This window comes from Lytechinus variegatus, chromosome 10, assembly GCF_018143015.1.
Source record: "Lytechinus variegatus isolate NC3 chromosome 10, Lvar_3.0, whole genome shotgun sequence".
Classification (NCBI taxonomy): Eukaryota; Metazoa; Echinodermata; class Echinoidea; order Temnopleuroida; family Toxopneustidae; genus Lytechinus; species Lytechinus variegatus.
In genome coordinates, this window is record NC_054749.1 from 29715815 (window position 1) to 29737803 (window position 21989).

Below are 21989 nucleotides of genomic sequence, written 5' to 3' on the forward strand. Positions count from 1 at the left end.
GAGCCACATTGATGTGACATACAAAATTATACATTTCACGCCCGGGGGGGGGGGGCCACTTACATTGACGAGTGGATACCATGCGCGACCAAAAAAACACGTAAAAAGGATGTCCTTCTCACGATAGGGCACGTTACGTACGTAACGTGATAAGGGTGTCAAAAACACAAAAATAATGAAAAAAGGGTATCTATTTCGCTAGGAAAATTACGTGTTTAGGGTCGAATTTGCGGGGATGATAAAACAAAATTAAAATGTTTTATATAGGATGTCCTTTTTGCCCCAACACTACGTGTTTAGAGTCCTATTTGCGCGAGGTGTAGAAGGTGGGGTCGCACTAAACCAAAGTAAGGTAAAGCCGATCGACGACCGAAGGACCCGTAACAATAAAACATTCCTGTACTTGTTTAGGGGTTCATTTCAGGGAATATTTGCCAAGAGTATCGTTTTGTTTCCAATACTTGTTAAGGGTAGGGTTTCACACGCCAATACTTGTTAAGGGGTGCATTTTCAGAATATGGAAATTACGTGTTTAGGGTGCTTTTCGAGACCCCATGGTCGCGCATGGTATCCACTCGTGAATGGAAGTGGCCCCCCGGGATTTCACCAAAACTTAACAGGGTAAATTTTCTTAGATTTTGATTGAAAAGAAGTTTCGGTTGTACAATGTCCTAAATGCTGACAAAACAAAATGTATTGCAAAAGGTTGCCATAAACCTCTATTCCACCCTGGAAGGGATAACACCGAAATATGATAATTTTATTTACCAAAACAGGAGAAATTAACCATTTCGAGAGATAAATTTCTTCCACGGATCGAAAGATAGGTAATCCTTTGTGGTTGCACCTGAACCTCTTCATTACTTTTTTCAATCTCAATACAACAACGTCACAGAGGAAATTATCGCATCAATGCTGAAATTCATCCAAATTACCACTACCAGTTTGCTCGTTTCATCCTCTTTCAGACTGGAATTATAAAGGTGTATTACAACAGGTCCTGGAAGATTGATTGTCCTTCAGTGGTCCCCGCTCTAATTAGGCGTAGGCCCTATAATAATAGTGTTTACATTATAATAATAGTGTTTGTTTACATTTTGGTTTTTGCAGCCCCTTTGCAGTCGACTTGATATCAGATAAAATAAATAATTGGGTTGTTTCTTTAATCGATGAATGGACTATCATCCACCAAGTCTACATTCGAAGTTCTTGTTGCTATGACAAACCACTCAGGAAAACAAAAGGAAGGCGTCATGTTCATCAACAGAAGCATTTGCTTGGAAAGTGTGAATACTGCATAAGATATCCATTTTGCCTATAATTGACGTGGACCGAACAATGATTTTTCATATCAGGATGTTTTGAATTGAAATATTTTAAATATCTCCCAGAGCCTTAAAAATACCTTTCACTTTGACCTTTGACCAATGTTTTCTGAAATCAGGCTAAGAACTTCCCCTTTTCGCCCGGTATCAATGCTCTCTGAAGTGAAACTTGATGCCAACTTTAACCAGGCATCGGGTGCATTCGCCAGTGTTGTTTACTTTGAGCAGAGCGTCGACAATGTTTTGATAGGCGTGTGTAAGGCATGAAAACACATGACCTTAAGTGACCTTTGAACTCTGAGACGATATAGGTCAGTCTACGGGAGGGCATGAAGAGCGTGTTATTTGATCAGATTCGAAGTCATGGAATCTACTAAAAATCGGTGGTATCTAACAGCTACCGCGAAATCAACTACATGGAATACGCTTTGACCAGCCCGATTATACTTCGAAATGCTGTTGTTTCAAACAAGTCAACAATCATAAAGACAGTATAATAATTTCTGTCTGAAGTACTATCTCCTTGCGAGTTGAATTGGTAATATCGAAGCAACTAGTACACATGGGTTTTAAAATGGGGGAACGACTTCCAAATGCAATAGCGCACATAGAGCCAGTGATATTTTCTTTATTAATAACATGAATAAGATTCCAAAATGAGCTTACCTTGTTTGAGTGATGCATATTTTTCGCCAAGCACGAAGGCACCTTGTGGGCAACTGTCCTCCAGGACAAAGGAAGTTGCTTTTGTCATCTTGCTGGTCGACCTCAGAACCTTTGTTCCGCTGTCCACTCCTAAGAAGCTTCTACTGTTGTCCCTTAGTTGCAAGTTACCGGAATTGAAGATGAGGGTGTACTCTGTCTTTTCGTTGATGCTATCAACAAGCTGCCCATCAGATTGGACAAACTTCCCGTTGAAGGCCTCAAGACAGTACTTTCCTTTCCCTCCATAGACAAGGGTCAATGTAGAATCTGCTCCCCATGGTACCATCTCGTCGGCGACTACTCTGTCTTCACCATCCTCGCTTCTTTTCAGATGTGCGTATAACTGCTGCTGGACGTTCTTCATGCAGACCTGTGGGTGGATGGCCAACTGCACTGTCCAGTGCACGGCAGGATTGGAATCACTGGATTGATTACAAATCAGCTCGTCATTGTTACAAGACAGGTACCTCCCATGTGTAACATTCTTCAGGGCCCATTTACCATCATCCTGTATCTCGATAGAGAATCCTGTGTCCTTGTTGTTCGCCCTGTCATCACAATCGCAATAGACGTTACCATTTTTATCTGCTGAGAGATAATTCCCAGTGTGTGACTTCAAGTAGCTGACGTTTTCGTCTTGCTCTAAGGTCCATACTTGTTTTAACTTTAGTGATGCCCCCGAGGCGTTGACTTTGCCACCAAACTTCTCGGCCGTCAGGTATCTACCGGCTGAGTTGATCAATCCAAATTTGTATTTCAAATTCATCGCAGACATGATGTTTTAGGTTGATGTTCTCCAGTGACCGCTTCTGAAAGACAGATCAAAACACAAAACTAATTGAATGGGAGCATAACGTTTTTGGGGGGTTACTTGTTCAGAACCTGGTGACTAAACTAAAGAAAAAGAAAATCAATGTATATAGGCCTATCTGATGTAATTGAAGCATCCTCATAGGGATACGTTTACTGTAATCATCGCATAGTATTTTAGCGGAGACGTCTTATTTGTAAATTAACAAAAGAGTTCGCTGTAAATTTTGGAAAGTCATACAAAGGCGATCTTGAATCCATGGGCGAAGTGATCGAGTTTAATTCGAGTTCATGTATAAAATTATACAGAACACATTATCCATTACATGATTAATGTAATTTGAACTTCTGATAGACGTTTGCCCTTTGAACATTGCAAGCGTTTATGGGCGTGTGAGACAAACAGAATGAGCGATGGCAAATATCACATTTGTAATGGGGCATTAGTACTTGATCAACCAGCAAGTTTAGAGCGTTTGGACAATATCTGATTGTCATTTGTATTTACACAACATTGCAAATAGTGGTATAATTGTTTAAAGGGCATAAGCAATTTGACTATTGAATCTGATTGTGAATATATATATGACTTTGCGACACTCAAATGGAATTGGCACTTTGTTCAACATTTTCATTGTTTAATTGCACTTCGATTTTTTTTATTATGTATGTATACCAATACTTCCCGAAGCATAACAATATCTTTAAAATTTAAGAATGATCAATCGAAAGCTTGGCCTACATCTTATAATGTTATTTTTGTTGCAATGCGATTTTAACTATAAATTGATATTCCTCTTGAATATAGCAATGGTTGTTAGAAATAATGTCATTTCTTATGCAGAGCAAGAAGGCTTCGATTGAGTATATTGTATAACCCAGAAACCATCATAACAAGACAGATTTGTCAATAATTGTAAAAGAAAACGAAACAGAATAACCTGAAAAATTGACTGGATGACACAATAATACGTTAAACTCACACTTGAAAAAAAGAAATAGAAGGAGGTCGGGTTAATATTTTGTTAAATAAAGGTACGTTATTATACTTAACCAAACAGTGGTTAAGTACGATGTTAAAAACCTGCCATGACCAGGGGCAGTTACATCTATATTGAAATAGGCCTTCAGAATCACAAGCTGACAAACTTTCACAACCGAAAAAACACACATTTTTTTACTTCAATTGGATTTCTAAGTGATGTAACAATGAGGGAAAAAGAAGCTGGAGCCGACTTGTCCACATCCTACACTCCAATGGCTAAAGATTTCTTATGTTGGCAAGAACTCAGTGACGAACATCACTACATTTCAACATGGGTTCACCATACCGGATGTAGTATGTTACACACGCCAACTTCCCTAAGTGCCACGCCCACTTTATCTTCACACATAATATATCGAGCCTTTACAATCATGCTCTACCAATGGAGCTATAAAACACAGATAGCTCCATGCTCTACCCAAGTTTCCTAAGTTATCACGATTGTCTGACGGGTAATATGATTTCCTGGTGTTACCAAACCTTCCAACAAAAGATATAGGAATACTCCTTTGTCTTATTCGTATCAATATACATCATGATAAATTCACAGATACTGATGGTAACAATATAAAAAAATTGCAATCCCCATCAGTGTTACCCATAAACAGAGCTCTACATAATTCTACCCTACGGAAGAAATGGGGGATACAACGATAAACTATTCAAGCTTTGCATACAATTTTCAGTAAAATATAGTATTTATCGCCCTACTGAATGGAATTATAAAAATTATAAAAATTAATACATATATCCTATATATATTACAGCGTTTGTGCATGGATGTCTGTGATTTATATATGCCCTTCGTGTGAATATTTTGTGGGTACCTTTACCACCCCAGCCCTCTCCATTGGCACCACACATTCTGATCCTGTGACTATTACGAGCGCAGTTTTCCACGGTTGGCCTCGCATGTCTTTTGTTCAAAACCAAGCCATTTCATTCTTCTCTTTTCCAAACCTTTTGTTAGAAGGCTACCGGGGTGCAGGTTTGCTCAATGTTACACCCCATTGAAATCGAAAAGGATTTCTATTCTTATGCAAAAATGCTCTGTGGGTATGCACCCGACGGCTCGCCCTGTGAGACAAGAAATCAGTGCAACTACTTGGCTCATACTCAATCACATGAAGGCAAAAGTGCAAACAAAAGTTATTATTAGAGGTCTCTAATAAAGCAAGGAATTGTTTAGTTCGTACCTCATTGAAAAAATGAGACTGTGTTCCCTGAAATAAATTGGCGTATACATATCTCATTTATTATTTTTATTTCAAAGCCAATCAACCATGAAGTAAAAGGACACTCATCACCAATCACCATCCTTCAAAATAGATCTACGAAGTCAGAAGCCAAACTGCAGCACCATAGAACACAATATAAAGCGGCACCACCACCACATTAATAACTTTTCGATTGGGTGATTGGGCTGGTAAGTAGTGACAACTGGCAAGTGGCAACATTATCGGCACCACACACTGACCATTCAATTAAACAACAAATAATCTGTAGGCCTATACTGATGTAATTTTATGTGACAGGCCATTGATCTAGTGAGGGTAGGGTAAAGCAGTTGCGAGGCTGCTAGCACATGAGCACTCGAGCAATAACTTTCATTTAGTTTGCCACAGGTTATCAACAAGGAGCTTAGTCCGAGTTTGCCAAAGTGTCAACAACAAGGTGTTTCTATCATAAACAACGATTTACCAGCTGCCATTAAACTGTGAAGGGAAATATTGATTAAAAATTTCCTTGGAATTGGTTGAATAACCGAGAAAGTGATGAAACAGGGAAATTAATCAGAAGACGGTGGTTGATGATAGGACATGTGATAGTACCACACCAGGAAAGGAAAATACATGAATTTGTAATATGATATCAACACAGGGAAATAAAAAAACACTTCAGTAAGGATGTTTATTATCGAGACAGACCTCAGTCAATACACTCGCTATCTATTCCATTTGTAACAATATTTTTCATGCTATATACTTACATGTACCAGGGTTGTTAATAAGTTAAAACTTGGGTTTCATATTGATACACTGATGTTTCCCTTTAAACAAACTAGACAAGGCATGAATGTCTTTCCCCCAGACAGGCATAACCATGCTAACCACACACAAATCCCCGCGAAGGTCGTCACCCCTTGCTTACATGTCGGCCTTTTCTATTCAAAGGGAAAGTTGATATTATTCCGACTAAAAGTGTAAATACTACTAATGATTTCAACAGAAGGATTGGAACCGACTTTCCCATTTGAATAATATTTAACACCCAACCAGATCAGTGCACCCAACATTTAATGCGTGCATAGTATGTCTACAATCCAAAGAACCCCGCCCCTTCAGTACCTTTCAACTTCCATTTCTGTCCATCAAAACAGGCCATGGAGCGATTCCATGCTAGAAAAATCAGCCTTTTTTCAACCTGCTGTCCAAACGAACGAAGAACTTCAATTTGCTTTGTGGTAATATTAAAGTACTGCTGGGTAGACATGCACAAAACTGACAACCAACAAAAATATGTTGTCCAAATGTGCATTAGAGCTTAAAATGTTGCGTGTCGTATGACCCTATGGGACATTTCTGCGTCCCGTACGACACACAACATTTTCACCTATAATTTACCCATAATCATTTTTTGTGTGTTGGTTTATAATATTAGTTTTTCACATGACTACCCACTATAGCAATATCGTTTACAAAAGAGAATATTTTATTGCTCAAGCATTCGGCTATAGGAAAATAGAAATTGTTACTGTCCCGTACGACACGTATGGAATCGCCCCCATATAGCTTGGTGTAAACAATAACACCCACTGGCGTACGGACAGTGGGCTTGGGGGCCAAGGACTCAAAAAAAAAATTCACGACCAAGACAAAATAAAAGCCGTACATTATTTTACTCATCTGTACACACCTTTTATATTTCAAGAAATAACGAAAAAACTTAGAATTTGGCTACAAAACGGACTCTTATATACTAAGTAGTTTCATGGAATATCCATCTATGCTGATACATAATTAATTAACCTTTCACTACTAGTAACCATACAGGTTTGTGAGCAAACTAAGCACTATTCTCGGCAGATGGCGAAAATGCGTTTCGGTCACGCGGATATGGCACTAACGTCTGGACCTCGTAAAATTTATTACATTATTTCGCACATAAATTATATTTCTACACCATTAAATGCTGGTATGATGAAGTTCGCCGAAAGAATATACTCACTACGCATTATCATACTGCCATTCGAGGTCACCATATAAAATTTATGAGCTAAACCATTATTTCTGTTTCAAGTAAATACAACGCTATGTTGCATGAAAAGTGAAAAATTGCATCACAGATTGGCATCCGTGAAGTACTAAGTGAATGCAGCCATGCTTCGCGGTCATGGCAGTTGTGTGCTTTGAACCCCCCCACACACACACAGCACCCAAAACTAAATTCAAATCTCAGCCAAACAATTTTACCGTATGATATACTTACATGTAGATAAATTTTCAGAAATTTGAAGACGTTGTAAAGGCCTGGAAGCTGAAAAGGTTTGTACCCCAGACGAAACAATAGTTCGCGGAAAATGAAAACGAATGAACATTCCGGCCAGGGCAGTTATTTTATTTATTTTTTTTTAAAGGGTTTTATCTGGTAATCATCGACGAACACTATCGACCGTGAAGAAAGGAAGAAAATCTGACAAGGGTAAAAGAGAACAGATTATCCGAAAACGGTGATTATTTTCATTTGCGCGAACTTCCAGACCCCCCCCCCTAAAAATACCAAATTTGCCCCAACATCGTAACACTAAATTACCCCCAGGCTAACCACGTCGTATCAACGCTACCTCAATGGCAAATATGTCATAATAAGCATACGCGCGTTCGTGAGTCGTCCTTACTATGCTGTAAACCAATGGTTGCCACGGTAATTGATAATTTAAGCAGGCGACACATTCGCTGTTAATCTAGCCATGTAGGTCCACGATCTAGCCAATCTCTTTTTATCGTCGGCGCATGTCTACAAGCTTACGCGCTCCAGTGAATATCATGTATCTAATGACTTGGGAGTAATGTCTTTACCAGGATATTTTTCTTTTGCAATTTATGTGAGTCTTGGATCATAATTCCAGACAAAGAGCTAGTCACCATGCGTGATATTTGCCAAAGATTGGTAGCACCAGGGACGTAGGAGGGGTTGGCAGCACCATGGAGCTCTATGGTAGCCCCATGAGCACGAAGTGTACTGAAATTGTGTGTGTGTGTGTGTATTTGAGTTTTGTCAGACGCGTATCAATCAGATATGACTATTTACGTCTGGGACCGACCTTTAACGTCACCATCCGAAAGACGTGACCAGGGCTCGAACCTCGAACCTCTGCATCAATTTGTAACTTCCCCACAGCTTGGATTACAGGCGCACGCCACAACGCCCATGTATATATTGAGGAGGGGTTTTATAATGGATGTTATAAACGGGTCCGTCGACCAGAACGTTATATTGCTCTGATAGTGCGTGTGACATTTTTTTTTGATCCATCCAGAAAAAAAATCTTACCACTCCTGGGAGCAGGATAATGCACCATACCCTCCCTAATTTAGAACCTTTTGGATGTCAGTAATATCATACAATAATGAATGATAAGAAAAAGACAAATCATCCGTTTTTTCTCTGCGCCCATAATAATTGGGATTGGGCATATTCCAAGCCTTTATTCGCATCGTCATTCAACGTGAAGCAAAATAGCAAACAATACCAAAGTATAAGCCGGCATACACCTTCTAAAAATAATTAATATATTACAAAATGTCTTATAAAGACAAGTAGGTTGTGTGCTTTATAAATCTCATCATATCTCGGTACCAGAAATCATTACTCATGAAACCAATATATTCCATAATACAAGAACTTACATTTACTTTGCAAAGAATTCCGAACGAGATGTAAAAAAAAGTTATATGCTTTAAGTTGACGTTGAACAATAATTTTATTCTCGAAAAGAGTCGAATAGCAGTAGTCTTAAACAAAAGGAATTATTTTCATCGGTATTATTTCAAATCCCACAAATTCTTGAAATTTGGTGAATGGCAGCAAATAATCTTGTGTGCCGACTTCAGGTCTACGCATCTGATGAACATAAGTGTAGGCTAGGTTGTACCAGGGAGTAGTAGCTTGTATATACAATTCAACAATATTACGCACATACAAACTCACAATTCCTGAATTACGTAACAGATATTAGACAAACGCATACCGGAACACGCACGTTCTAATCGGCTTGAAAGAGTGCATGGGTTCTACTATTGTACATGTACCGTGGATCTATTCACTGTTATCATTGGTATTGATTTATTGTATGTATTCAAACGGCTTATTATAGTCATGTACAGTACTCACATGAGTCACAATATTAAACAACCTCCAATGACAATGTTTGCTACCGAACCTCCGAAACAGACGGCATATTTGTCATACACCAAACAGAATAATGACAAATAGAAAGTGCAGTACAAAAAATGCACCGCCGAGAATGTTTTGCAAATCAAACAAACGAAAAGACACGCAAGAAAATGAGGCAGAAATTCTAGTAGAAAGTTGTATTGGGAATTATCGTGATCGTGGTGTACGAGACTGATTTGGGAAATCGAGACTCGTGGCTTATTAACATCAATTAACACGCGACACATCTGCATACTTTCTCATGATTATCAATAGGAACTACCGATCAAGCACTTCACGAAACACCTGTTCGGGGTAAAATCGAGTCAAGTTGAACATTGCATTGCTCACGCACAGAATTAAGCCGCCTCAACTCTTTCACTCTCTTTCTCTCGTTCATGATCACACAAAGTTATACGTTACTCGTTTTTGTCTTACCTGTAAAAATATGATGTTTGGTATTAAAACTCAAAATTTCCTCTTATTTCAGGTTATATGTTACTAGCTCCAATGTTAAAAGTTATCCTTGATTCGAGCTTTCGACTTGAGATTGTAAGAGTCCTCCGTCTCCGCGAAGCCAAGACCCTAGTGTCAACGTACGGTTCGTGTGTGCACACAACACTTGCTACTCCCACTGGCTCGGGGATTGCGTGGTATGAAGCAGCGGGGTTAGGAGTTCGTTTGCTCTGTGCGGCGTGCCTTGATACGAGATGGGCGGGGCACCGGCAATGAGCACAGATCAGTGGGCAATGGTTGTGTCACGTGATCAAACTTCTCGGCGAGTCACTTTTCTTGGCTTGTGTGGAAGGTAGTGAGAAAAAAATCAGATACTATAGTAATATAGTACTGGTAATTTACACTGGGAAAGAAAAGGGTGTGTTATTTTTCAGAATGTCAGTAGCAAACGTTTCCCAGATTTGAGAAAGATGTTATTCCAATCTTTAGCTTACACTATAGACCTATTTCACTTTTCAGAACAATATGCTAGCTTAGCTGAATTCCAAGTTGTCTTTGCTAAAGTGACCAACCAATGTAGATTCTAGTTTTCAACACATTTGTTTCGTCCTTATATATCACTGGAACGTTTCATCTTGTTTATTGTTATTTTGTTCCACAAAATGTGACCCTTGTTCACCCTTCTCATGATCTCATCAGGATTCCTTATAAGGCAATAATCTGAAATGAATGAATGAGTCAACCCTATTATTTACCTCGAGGCACCCCATTTCAGTCCAAGATTATTCCGAAACCACCGATAATCACAACCCTTCTATATTTACAACCAGTTCCGAAAAAGAGCCGAAATATCTGACCCGGACTCAAACTTGACAAAATATGTACTATTCTTCGGAGATGACGTCAGCGAGAGGCGTTCGGTACAAACTATTGAACGGGGAGGGTTTTTTGAAAGGCACTATTTAGAGTATTACCTCATTGGGAATGAATGTGAGGGGGAGTGTCATGTCTTGAAGTACCCCGATAGTCATGAAAATGGTGAATTTGTTACTCGCTAACATAGCATGACATGACTTAATTACAATGGGTCAAACTTATAGGTGAATGCCCAATATGACAGCGAAGGCGGGGGGGGGGGTACAGAAGATATCTCCACATTGGAATGTAAGCCTGAGTTTAAGTTGTAGCCTATTATATACTGGAACATTGAGCATGATGTTATATTCATTATCAACGCAGGGGCCGCGGAACGGTTTTCAAAGTTGGGGGGGGGGCCATGCAAAAAATCACAATATTATGGTTATTATTACGTTTTTGTACACGGTTTTAGAAAAAAGTGGGGGCTGAAGCCCCCCTCCCCGCCTCTGCGGCCCTTGCAACTTGCTGGTTTCATCAGGAATACAAATAAGGGTGAAGATAAAGGGGACGGGCACCACCTCTTATGGCTTTTCTTTATTGATAAAAATATATATTTCAAAATGGAGACAATTAAAGGAAAAGACTAAATAATTGTTTTTCCTGTAACCTTGAATGCCCTTGTTTTCTTCTTAAATTCAAACTAACTTCCCCTCCCCATGTAAAGATTCACTTGCGCCTCCCTGAGCAACGAATGTTAAACAGAAATGTATATGTATTTCTGATGAGAATGCAGAAAAATGCAGAAATGCCGCTGAAATTTCACCTAAGCAATTTGGATGATGATGATGATGATGAAGTATCATGTTTCTAAACAGTAATCACTCCCAATGATATTAGATCCACGCTTGTATCTAGAAAAGGGGTGAATATTTGCATTGATTCCAACATATGGCTTCCATGTGTTAGTTTGTGGATATAAATTCCCTTGCCAATACGGGCAATATTCATTAGCCGGGTAATATTGCAGTAATGGTTTAGACCTTGATCGTCCATTACCGCTGTTTGGAAAAATCTAATTAAAAGTGACGAGATTAAAAACACTCGTACTAAACGGATGTTCTTTTTTCGTATTGGTGTTGCGAGGACCTTATATAATGATGTCACAATTCAGGTTATTTTCAGGTCAGTTATTATGCATGATGGGAGCTCGAAATACATATAAAATTATATATTTTTAATGATAGAAATGAGTGCAATATACGGAGCTGGAATTAGGTATAAGCAAGGACGTGAGACGGAGAAAGGGTTGAATTATCACCATGAATTGGCACATAACCATTCAATAAAGATAACATTGGCGATGAATGATGATGATGATGATGATAATAATAATGATAATAATAATAACAATAATAATAATAATCATAATTATAATAATGATAATAATGATGATAACGAAATCTACAAAGGAAGAAAGCAACAGTGGAAGTGAGTGAAAACAAGAAGAGGGAGAAGAATATGATGTACTTTTGCCCAAGGTTTCATAAAAGGGCAAATATTGATATGATCAGTTATTTTCTTTTCTTTAGATTGGGCATGTTGGGGCTCTAGGATTAACCTTACGACAATATGGAGACTGTAAATAACTGTTTTGATCAGCTTTTTGTACTCAATGATACTTAAACCGGGTAGCTATTATGATCTCACATGGACAATTTTGAGTTTGGACAATGATTATACACCAATTAATGTTAAGCCATGCATGAAAAACGATTTTGGGAAGAGTTGTCTTGAATGAAAAGTCCATTATTGTGAAGGATTGGATACTCTTAAAATTGCATTTTATGGGGTTAGGTTCTCAACTATTTTCATTTTATGCTCTTTTTTTCTTCAAAATAACCCTTGCCCCCACCCCCACCCAACCCCACCTGACAATACACTGCGTCTTATGTACATGATTTTTGTTTTATTTCATTTAGTTTGGTTTGTTTCCATTTGTGTAAATGTAGCGTGCAGCATAATATACCGAATAATTATTTATGAAATTGTGGAAATGAAATGCTGATCAGCATAAGTTGTTTCGAAACCAAGACAATAGCTCCTATTCCACGATTTCTTCATAAAAACAGATTTTACATAATGACATGATCTACATAAAGCAGAACCCCAACAGAATAAAAACAAAAACTCTGAAATCCAGCAAGTTTCCTTACACAGTTCAGCAAAATGTCAGTAGTTTAGAATTTGTGGTGCGGATTTCGCAGAAGAAATTACATTTCCCTAATAAAGGGTATACCTGTTTACTTTGTGTGACGGAGTGGGTAAAATTATCTGTGACACCAAGATTTGAGGAATTAAACTGTAAAAAAAATGAAGTGCTGATTTAGCACTTACAATGCTTGTATAGTGACTACACTACGAGCGCTGATTTTCTAGTTCAAATTCAAACTAGAAAGTCAGCACTCGTAGTGCAGGCACTATACAAGCACTGTAAGTGCTAAATCAGCACTTCATATTTTACAATATATATATATATATATATATTGTGTAAAGAAATGGATGAAGAGAACAATGGTAGGCGCCTACCATTGTTCTCTTCATCCATTTCTTTACACAATATTTAAAATAAAAGAGTTGCCAAAGATTTTTTTTTGTTGTTGCTGTTGTACATGTATAGCTTCTCACACACACACACACACACACAACACACACATATATATATATATAGATCAAACGAAACTAGCTTATTCTCAGAATAACCCCAAAACCTGAGCTTTACTTAGGTAAACCAATGGCGAACAAACACAGTGTGACGAAACAACAATCAACAACAAGTTGTTTAGCATGACCAAATAAGGAATCTGCAGAGGGCTACCGATTTCGGCAGGTATACAAATAAGTCGAGATTTACTTTATCTTTTGTGATTCCTTTGACTGTGTTAAGTGAACCGATTGAAGCTGGGATAATAACAAACCCGTCTCTTCCAGTTCCTGAATTCATTTCGGTATTTTTCCCTTTCAAAACGGAGAAAAGGGTGGAATCTATATGTTTTTTATATTTTGTGCACATCGAGGGTAGCTTAACAATTCCCCGTTTTTTCGGGTCGATGGGCTTCGGTACTTGCAAAATATTTAACATGATTAAAGAGGGGAAATTCACCCCAAAAATGAGTTTGATTAAAAAAACCCAGGAATATTAGATTTAAAAAATTGACGGAGATTTGATGAAACCCGTCTAAGAAGAACAGAATTTTTTTTAAGTTTGTAAGATGTAACGTCACAGAGGAGCTGCTCCTCCACTTGTCGTGTAATATAAATGAAAAAAATAAAATTTTTAAAAAATGAAATCGATTTTATTTTTCGTTGCATCATACATATCATTTTTATACCCCCTTCTGAGAGAAAAAAAAATATTTGTTTTCATTATGTCCCATTGAAAAAATATATAGTTTTTAAATTTATGTTACAAGATATATGGGGGGTGCTCACATATGACGCCACATTATTAAAAACTAACAGTCGTAATTTTTCTATTCTATGACGGATTTTCATAGTAAAAAAAAAACAATTTTTTTTCTCTAAATTTCTGCTATTATTAAAACCAACTTATTGTCCAGAAATGCTGGGTCACCAATATATCATGGACCTATAGGTCCATGATTATTTTTAAGTCATTTGATGCCCCCCACTCCCGACATGCACATAGGCATACAAACACGCGCACACACATTTTCTTTTCTCTCACTTGTTTTAATATAAAGGGATAAACCTGTTTTGAGAGGCCAACCGATGAGTGTTGAATAGACACCATGAATCTAACACCGGTATCAAATACCTGGTATGTTCCTCTCAGAACAACGACAGACAGTGACGTACGAGCCAAAAAAAAAATTTAGGGGGCTAGATATGGCGTATCGTGTGAAAGTTATAAAAAGTTGTGGGCGAACGAAACGAGCGAGCAAACAATTTCGAAATTTTGATTACAAAAATAAAAATTTCTGATAGATTTTGACATACTACATGTATAGTCAGAAAATGCTATTTTATTTCACCCTTCTCTCTTTCCTTGCTTTCCCTTTTTTGATTTTGGTTCTTGGTCGTGATTTTTATTCATTTATTTATTATTTTTTATATTTATATTTATTATTATTATTATTGTTATGATTATTATTCTTTTTTTTTTGGGGGGGGGAGCCCCAACCCCATCTGTAAGCCACTGACGACAAGTGCAGTTTTAACACCTGTGTGTGTTTCTGGGGAGGGTTGGACATATACACCCCCCCCCCCTCCCCGTGATCCAAATTACAGACAAACATCCTTGCCTGGTTGGAAAGCTGCCACATTTTGTATCAAAATTCAATAACATCCTCATTCACCCATGACTCTTTATACATTCATTATGATAAACATTGGAACTTATCAACCGTGATACTTGCTAAGTGTACTCCTCCATTATCATAATAATGATAATATATCGATTCCTTTTCCCTCGAAAATGAAAGCATAATTATTGATATTTATAATGATGAGACCCTCGGTTTCGGCAATGTTGCAGTATGTTGCAAAGTGCAAAGGAGAATAATAATTGCTAAGGCAAATATCATAATTGACACCAATTTAAAGGGATGGCACTGGCTGGAAATATTTATATCTAAATAGAGAAAGTAAAATTCACAAAGCAAAATGCTGTAAATTTGATCAAAATCGTGTAACAAATAGTGAAGTTATTCAATTTTTAAGATTTGGATTATTCCGAAGAAACAGATCTAGGCATATCTTCATGAATATTCATTAGTTGGACTGATGATGTCATATCCCCCCTTGTTTTTTTTGTATTTTATTATATGAAATTATGTTTCTTAAAAAATTTCTACCAAGAACTAAAAAAAAATGGGTTGACAACTGAAGTGCATTAGTTATTTATTGTCGCAACTTATGTCATCATAATAGAGACACATCATTTACACATGTATGGAAAAATGAAACATTTATAATATCATGCAATTAAATAAGAGAAAGGTAAGTGAAGATGTGACATCATCAGCCCACCTAATGAATATTCATGACGATGTGCATATAACCGTTTTCACAAAATATTGATAAACTTTAAAATTCAATAACTTTGTTATTTCGTTATTTGTTATCCGATTTTGATGAAATTTTCAGCATTTTGCTTTGTGAATTTGACTCCATTTTTTCAGATATAAATATTTTCAGCCGAACCATCCCTTTAACGTGGATGATAGGCCTACAACCAATTTCATTCTGGATAGATCATATAAGCATACGGGATTAGATCACTTTGTTCATTACATTCTAATTGGATTGTGCTCATAAATGGATCGCTCCTTTGGAGGAGTATGAAGGAGGGAGATAATTTAATAAAACTGCATCTTCGCTATGTTTTTTTTTTCTTCGCGGAAGATAATTTCCCTCGATAAAGAATACCTCGGTAAACAATTCTTATTATTCCAAGGTTGAGATACAACTGAAGGTGAAACTCGAGAAGCATTTCTCATGTATTCTCTTGTGATGCGTTGCCATGGTAACATGCTACAGTTGCTACTTATATACCAGTTCGACACAGCAGAAAATAATGCTAATGATGTATTCTTAGAGTGATCGTATTTAAGACGATGAAGCAGAAATATTCTGTGTGTAACAATTGTAGTCTTGGTGGTAATCATTATACATGATATAGCTAGCCAAGGTAAATTTAGCCATTAAAAGGGTTAGGGTGAAAATGGAAAAGAAGGGGACATAGAACCGGGGGGGGGGGGGGGTAACTCGTAAATTACTTGTCACGGATGTTGAGGAAGGAAGATGAAACATATCATTCCATAGACGTATATATGGATTACAATTTGTGTAACTGATCTGGGGCCCGTTGCAGAAAGAGTTGCAATCAATCGCAACTCTAAAAATCATGCGCAATTTCATTTTCGATCAATGAACAACGCGCATTTGGGACTTGCGCATGATTTTAGACATGCGATTGATTGCAACTCTTTCTGCAACAGGCCCCTGGACGTGAATAGATTATATTCCTACTCTGTATTATGACCTGTAGGAATGATAACACCACCGATTCCGCTCAGTTATAATAAATTCGGCCATAATCACTGGCGTACAGATGGGGGGGGGGGACTTGGGGCCCATGGAACCTCCAATTTTTTTTCACGACCAAGAAAAGGAGAAAAGGAGAAAAATAAGGAATAGGAAAGATAGAAGGGTGAAATCATAATGATAATTTTATTATTAGAATTATGTCTAAAGCTAACGCAAAATTTGAGTTTAGTAAAAGAAAAAAAGATGTCGATTTTTTTGGTCTCTCGCTTCGCTCACTTGCAACTTTTGATAAATATTGCCCGATACTCTGTATCTTGCCCCACAAAATGTTTTGGCTTATTACGCCATTGATCAAACTAATCGTTTATACTTTACTAAACTGTTTTTATTTGATGGACAAGAAACTTTAGATTAAAAACAAAACAAAAAAACGGCCATTTTAAGCAACCAATTTCAGTAGGATTCCTAACCTCATACTACATGATCAAAAGAAGTAGAGTCAGAGGCGTGCCGCCTCAATAATTGGAAAGGCGCGAATCCCGACGAGAATGGTGAAAATGACATATCACCATCCCATTCAAATCCAGCTGAGACTTTGTATCTACCTACTTGATTATTCTCCGTTCGGATTAATTCCACACTCTTGAGCTTTATATTTGTCTTCACACTTTAGACATGATAAGCTATACGAATAATTGTGGTCTTTCATTTTGAGCTGAACGAATTTCAAGCAGAAGACAAGACAGCCACTTACGGTCACCACGTACCGAAAGAAGCCAAGATTGATCATTCATCTTCCAGTTGTAACAAAAAAGGAGAAAAAAAGAAGGCAATAGGAAATGACCATGTCATCACCACACCACCACCACCATCATCTTCATTTAGGCCTACATAATGCAGTCATCACCATCATCATCATCGTCGTCATTAACATCATTATTATCGTCATCACCATCATCATCTTCATCATTGATCATAACCACCACCATCATCATCATTATCACCACCACCACCATCACCATCATCATCATCATCATCATGCACCATCACCAATATCGTCAGAAGCAAAAGCATGCACCACCATCAAACATTGTCATCACTAACATCATCATCATCATCATTCTTCATCATAAATCACCATCATCGTCGTCGTCACCATTGCCGTCTTCATTAAGTTCTATATGTTTGACAGATTAAAACGATTTTTATCAAAATGCAATGCCGCTATATGTCCGCTCTATCCTTGTTAGCAATGGATACAATTCTCATACCCATGTCAGAGACACATACACCATGTACACCATGATTGTACACATTTTATTGAGATGTAGGTCAGTAGGTAGGAATAAAATTGAATCTTGAAGGAGATGGATTTGAGGATCAAAACAAAATGTCTTGACCTTTTCGAATATTTGTGACAGCAATATAGTCTGAGAACAATAATGTCAAGAACGCCTTGAACTGGTAAACTTATTATTTAGAAAACAACTCCTTTTTTCACTCGCTTTGTTTGTACAGAGAGTTGTACATCAGCGTTACGCTTAATATAAAATTATTGTGTTTTACACCAGTATGAAAAATGTAAGCTAAAAATATATACATGCTTGAGAGGGAGAGAGAGATGGGAGAGAGAGAGGAGGAGAGAGAGAGAGAAGATAAAAGACCAGAGGAGAAGAAAAGAAAAGAAAAGAAAAAAGAAGAGGAGAGAAGAGAAGAGAAGCAAAGAGAAACGAAGCAAAGCGGAGTGAAGAGAAGAGAAAAGAAGAAAGAAAAGAAAGAGACATGAGAACGGGAGAGATAAGCTGAAAAGGAGTGAAAATGGATTGTTATCATATATCTTTCTTTTTGCAAACCCCTCACCTAAATACTGTTTACATTTCTCTAAAACAGAGCGGCAATCGTTTCAAGTCAGATGCTATAGGTGTCTGGATTAATTTGAGAGGTGGTAACTCGTTATTAACTGAGTCAATTGAGCGAAATATGAAGCCAGGGATGTATTCCATTCAACAAACAGGGACGATACTATAAAGGATATATGATAAATATGGGCATGCATGGATTTCGTCTCTAAGGGATGGAGAGGTATTTTTTAAATTCATTTTTTTTATTTGGTTAGGGTTGTTGTCGGAATATTTTGTCACTGGCCAATAAGATAGGCAGTTCCTAAAGAACAATACATTATACTGAGTATACAATTTTAGCCTACTTTGTATTTTTAGTAAATCCCACCAACATGCCCAAAGTGCATGTCACCATTCAAATTCATTACCAGATTTTGTCCTAGATGAATGTGAATTGAATTTGTTCATTACAACATGCTGGCGCCGGCCAATCTTTTGTTCGAAGCAAAAATATACAAAGTGGTACCAAACAAAGATACAATTTGAAAAATATAAGAAAATAAACAAAAACATAAAAACAATATTTTATCAAAACCCGACACTTAAGTCTACTTTCAAAGTCTCAAGGCATAAATAATACAAAAAGAGGGATAGGTCTAAGCATGCAGGGGAGAATAGGTGAGAGGGGGAGAGAAAGAGGGGGGGGGGAGGGGGGAGAGGAGGGGGAGAGAGAGAGAGGGGGGGGGGGGTAAAAGTGGATAAAGAGAATGATATGAAGATAATAGACGGAAACAAAATATCATCAAACATGATTCAATGTTACATGGAAACATGGGTATCTTATATAAAACACAAGTGTGCGTAATACCGTAAACCAGTTATAATGAAGATTGGAGGGAATGTGAGGCATTTCTTATGCAATCTCATATAAATTTTGTATGCAATATTTTGAAGAAAAAAAGAACATTTGTTCACATTTTAAGACTCAAATGCACACCAATCAATACATCACTTACCAATTAGATTAAGATATATACATATTAAACAAATATTTTTTAAAGAAAATATTCAAAGACGATAAACAATAATATCTTGAAATCGGCATATGGTTCCATTTCCCGGATACATTACTGCATGCCAAGAGAATCGAGATTCCAAAGTAATTTTATACATAATTTAAAAACAGGCGAATCCCTTCTTTATTGGTTTCCAGTCACACGATTTATGTGACTGAAATCTCCTTTACTATCTGGCGCCACCAATCGGCTAGAGCTACAGAGTCTCTATTGGGCACACATGAGTATTACAGACCCCCATTCACTCACGTGTTATATCATAGCTCATCAAAAAATCATTAAAAATCAATCCCTCGATAGATTTTGCTTTAATTCACTGACATTAGTCACAATTAACAGTACATTAAGACTTGATATGTTAATCAGGTACTTGACCAGCTCAATCAAAAGTTAAATGGCCTGAAATAAGACTAACCATAATTTCGGCCAGTTCATCGCCAGAAAAACCAGAACTGCATTGTGGGTAATAATGATTAAAATGAAATACAAAAATGCAGTCTAGCCTTCCCAAACACCTTGATTATGAAAGAGTATGAACATAGCATTATGTCTATCGTTTTTCTTTTGATATAAAAACATTTGATCTATTTTTAATGAATTATTTTAATCAATAAAGTCATGTGATCTTTATACTTACGCCTGTCCGGCATGCTTTGCGCGCGGTTGAATTACTCTCATGTGCCCTATAGAACACGTCGAATAGTTTCGACAGCATATTTCTGTTTCTGTTTCTGTTTGTGGTAACTCTCCCGTAGGAACTCGGAAGGACAGCATTTTTTGCTGGTAAACGCCAAGCTGGTATATAACCAATTACCTTGGAAACATTTTACGTCTAGGTTAATCAGTCATAGTGGCTGACGTAATAGACGACAGATATCACTCTTGGGCCTTTTTATCAAAGTGGAGACAATGGCAGAGTTGGGATTCGAACTCACAACCTTGCGATTATGAGTCCAATGCTCTAACCACTGGACCACACGACCCTTGTCGGAACACCACTGGCGTAAAACTATTTGAAATGGAGTTTCTTTTAATGCAAGACTCTAAAACCTACCATGGTAACAAGCCTAGAAAGAGAAAATGTTTTTAGACGAGGCTTGAGTAAGATCCTAAACAACAAGCAAAGCAATGACGAAGATACTGCTCTCATGAAACATCATATAGAACAGCAGAATAGAGTGTTATATTTATGATTTAAATATGATAAAATGAAGCTATTTGTAGAAATGTTTGGTGGGTCCATTATGATGTCACGATAAATACATATTGTGGTGTCATCAGCGGATGCGCGCACAAGCTCTTTGTGACGTAATCATTACCATGGGGCTTCCTCTTTCGCGACAAGATCGTACACAGAAACTCCATTCTGATTTTGTTCTGTTTACAGGCTAATCGAATTTTACTATCTCTTTGAGATTGTCTTCTATCTTCTGGCTAATTATGGAGTCTATTATCAAGTCTTTTGCTGGTAAATATTTGAAATGAGTTCGCTATAATTTACCATACAGGGCGATTCCACCGGGTCAGCCAATTCGTCTATCCGACTCCAGTATTTCGTTCATAATTTTGTTTACTAATTCAATGCTCAAACCATGTTAAATTTGAGAGTATTTGCTTTTCATATCATGAAAGAGACAAATCATTTCCCGTGATCATTTTATTAAAACATTTACTTTATATCACTGTAAGATTTCTGTGATTTTTTTTTTCATGTAAAAATCCGGAATGAAATGTATATTATTAAGAGAATGAGATAGATTTGAAGAGTTGAATTGAAACATTTTCATATTTAAACTTACATTCTTTTCCATTTTCTTTCAAGATTTCAACACTGGCGGTAATTCCCAGAAACTGTGTTCGTTTTCTGAAGAAAGTTCTGGGTCTGAGTCTCCAGTCATTTTCTTGGACTTCATCACAGCAATCAAGGACAGACTTGAAATTTCTCGCTTCAAACGACGGGTAAGGGAGGCTACTTCATTGCACCTACCTCCTTTCCAAAGAAATGATCCCGAGACGATTTTCAATCGGGAAAATAATCGAAGGTTTTGCAGCTCCACCCATCAAGATCGTGAAGAAGGGCGATGGATAATGAGCCTAGAGACCATCGTCGAGGTGGACGAGAGCATAGTGGTAGTCGAAGACGACGTTGATGAGGATGAAGAGGTCGTCATCAAAAGGGCAATGAAGATCGACAGGATGACCAAGGTTCGACGTCTTATCTCGCGTATTTCACGTCGCCTCAAAACTCGTCATCCATTCCAGTTTTCAAGAAAGAAGTCATCCGAAGTGAACCCTACGAACTATAAAGAAAAGAACTCGACTTCGACACAGTACGACGACGAATATAAAGACGTGATGATATGTCAGG

General features: G+C 37.5%; 1 protein-coding gene across 1 annotated transcript in view; it reads right to left on the minus strand.

Moving 5' to 3' along the window:
• Positions 1–10333, minus strand: part of LOC121423143 (fascin-like) — a 40171-nt gene extending 29838 nt beyond the window's left edge. Inside the window, exons 1-2 of the mRNA XM_041618443.1 lie at positions 9760–10333; positions 1992–2839 (exon numbers count right to left, since the gene is read on the minus strand). Of these exons, the coding sequence (XP_041474377.1) occupies positions 1992–2805 (814 nt within the window). The 5' untranslated portion in view covers positions 2806–2839; positions 9760–10333. The remainder of the gene's footprint in view (positions 1–1991; positions 2840–9759) is intronic.
• Between the last annotated feature and the right edge of the window lie 11656 nt (positions 10334–21989).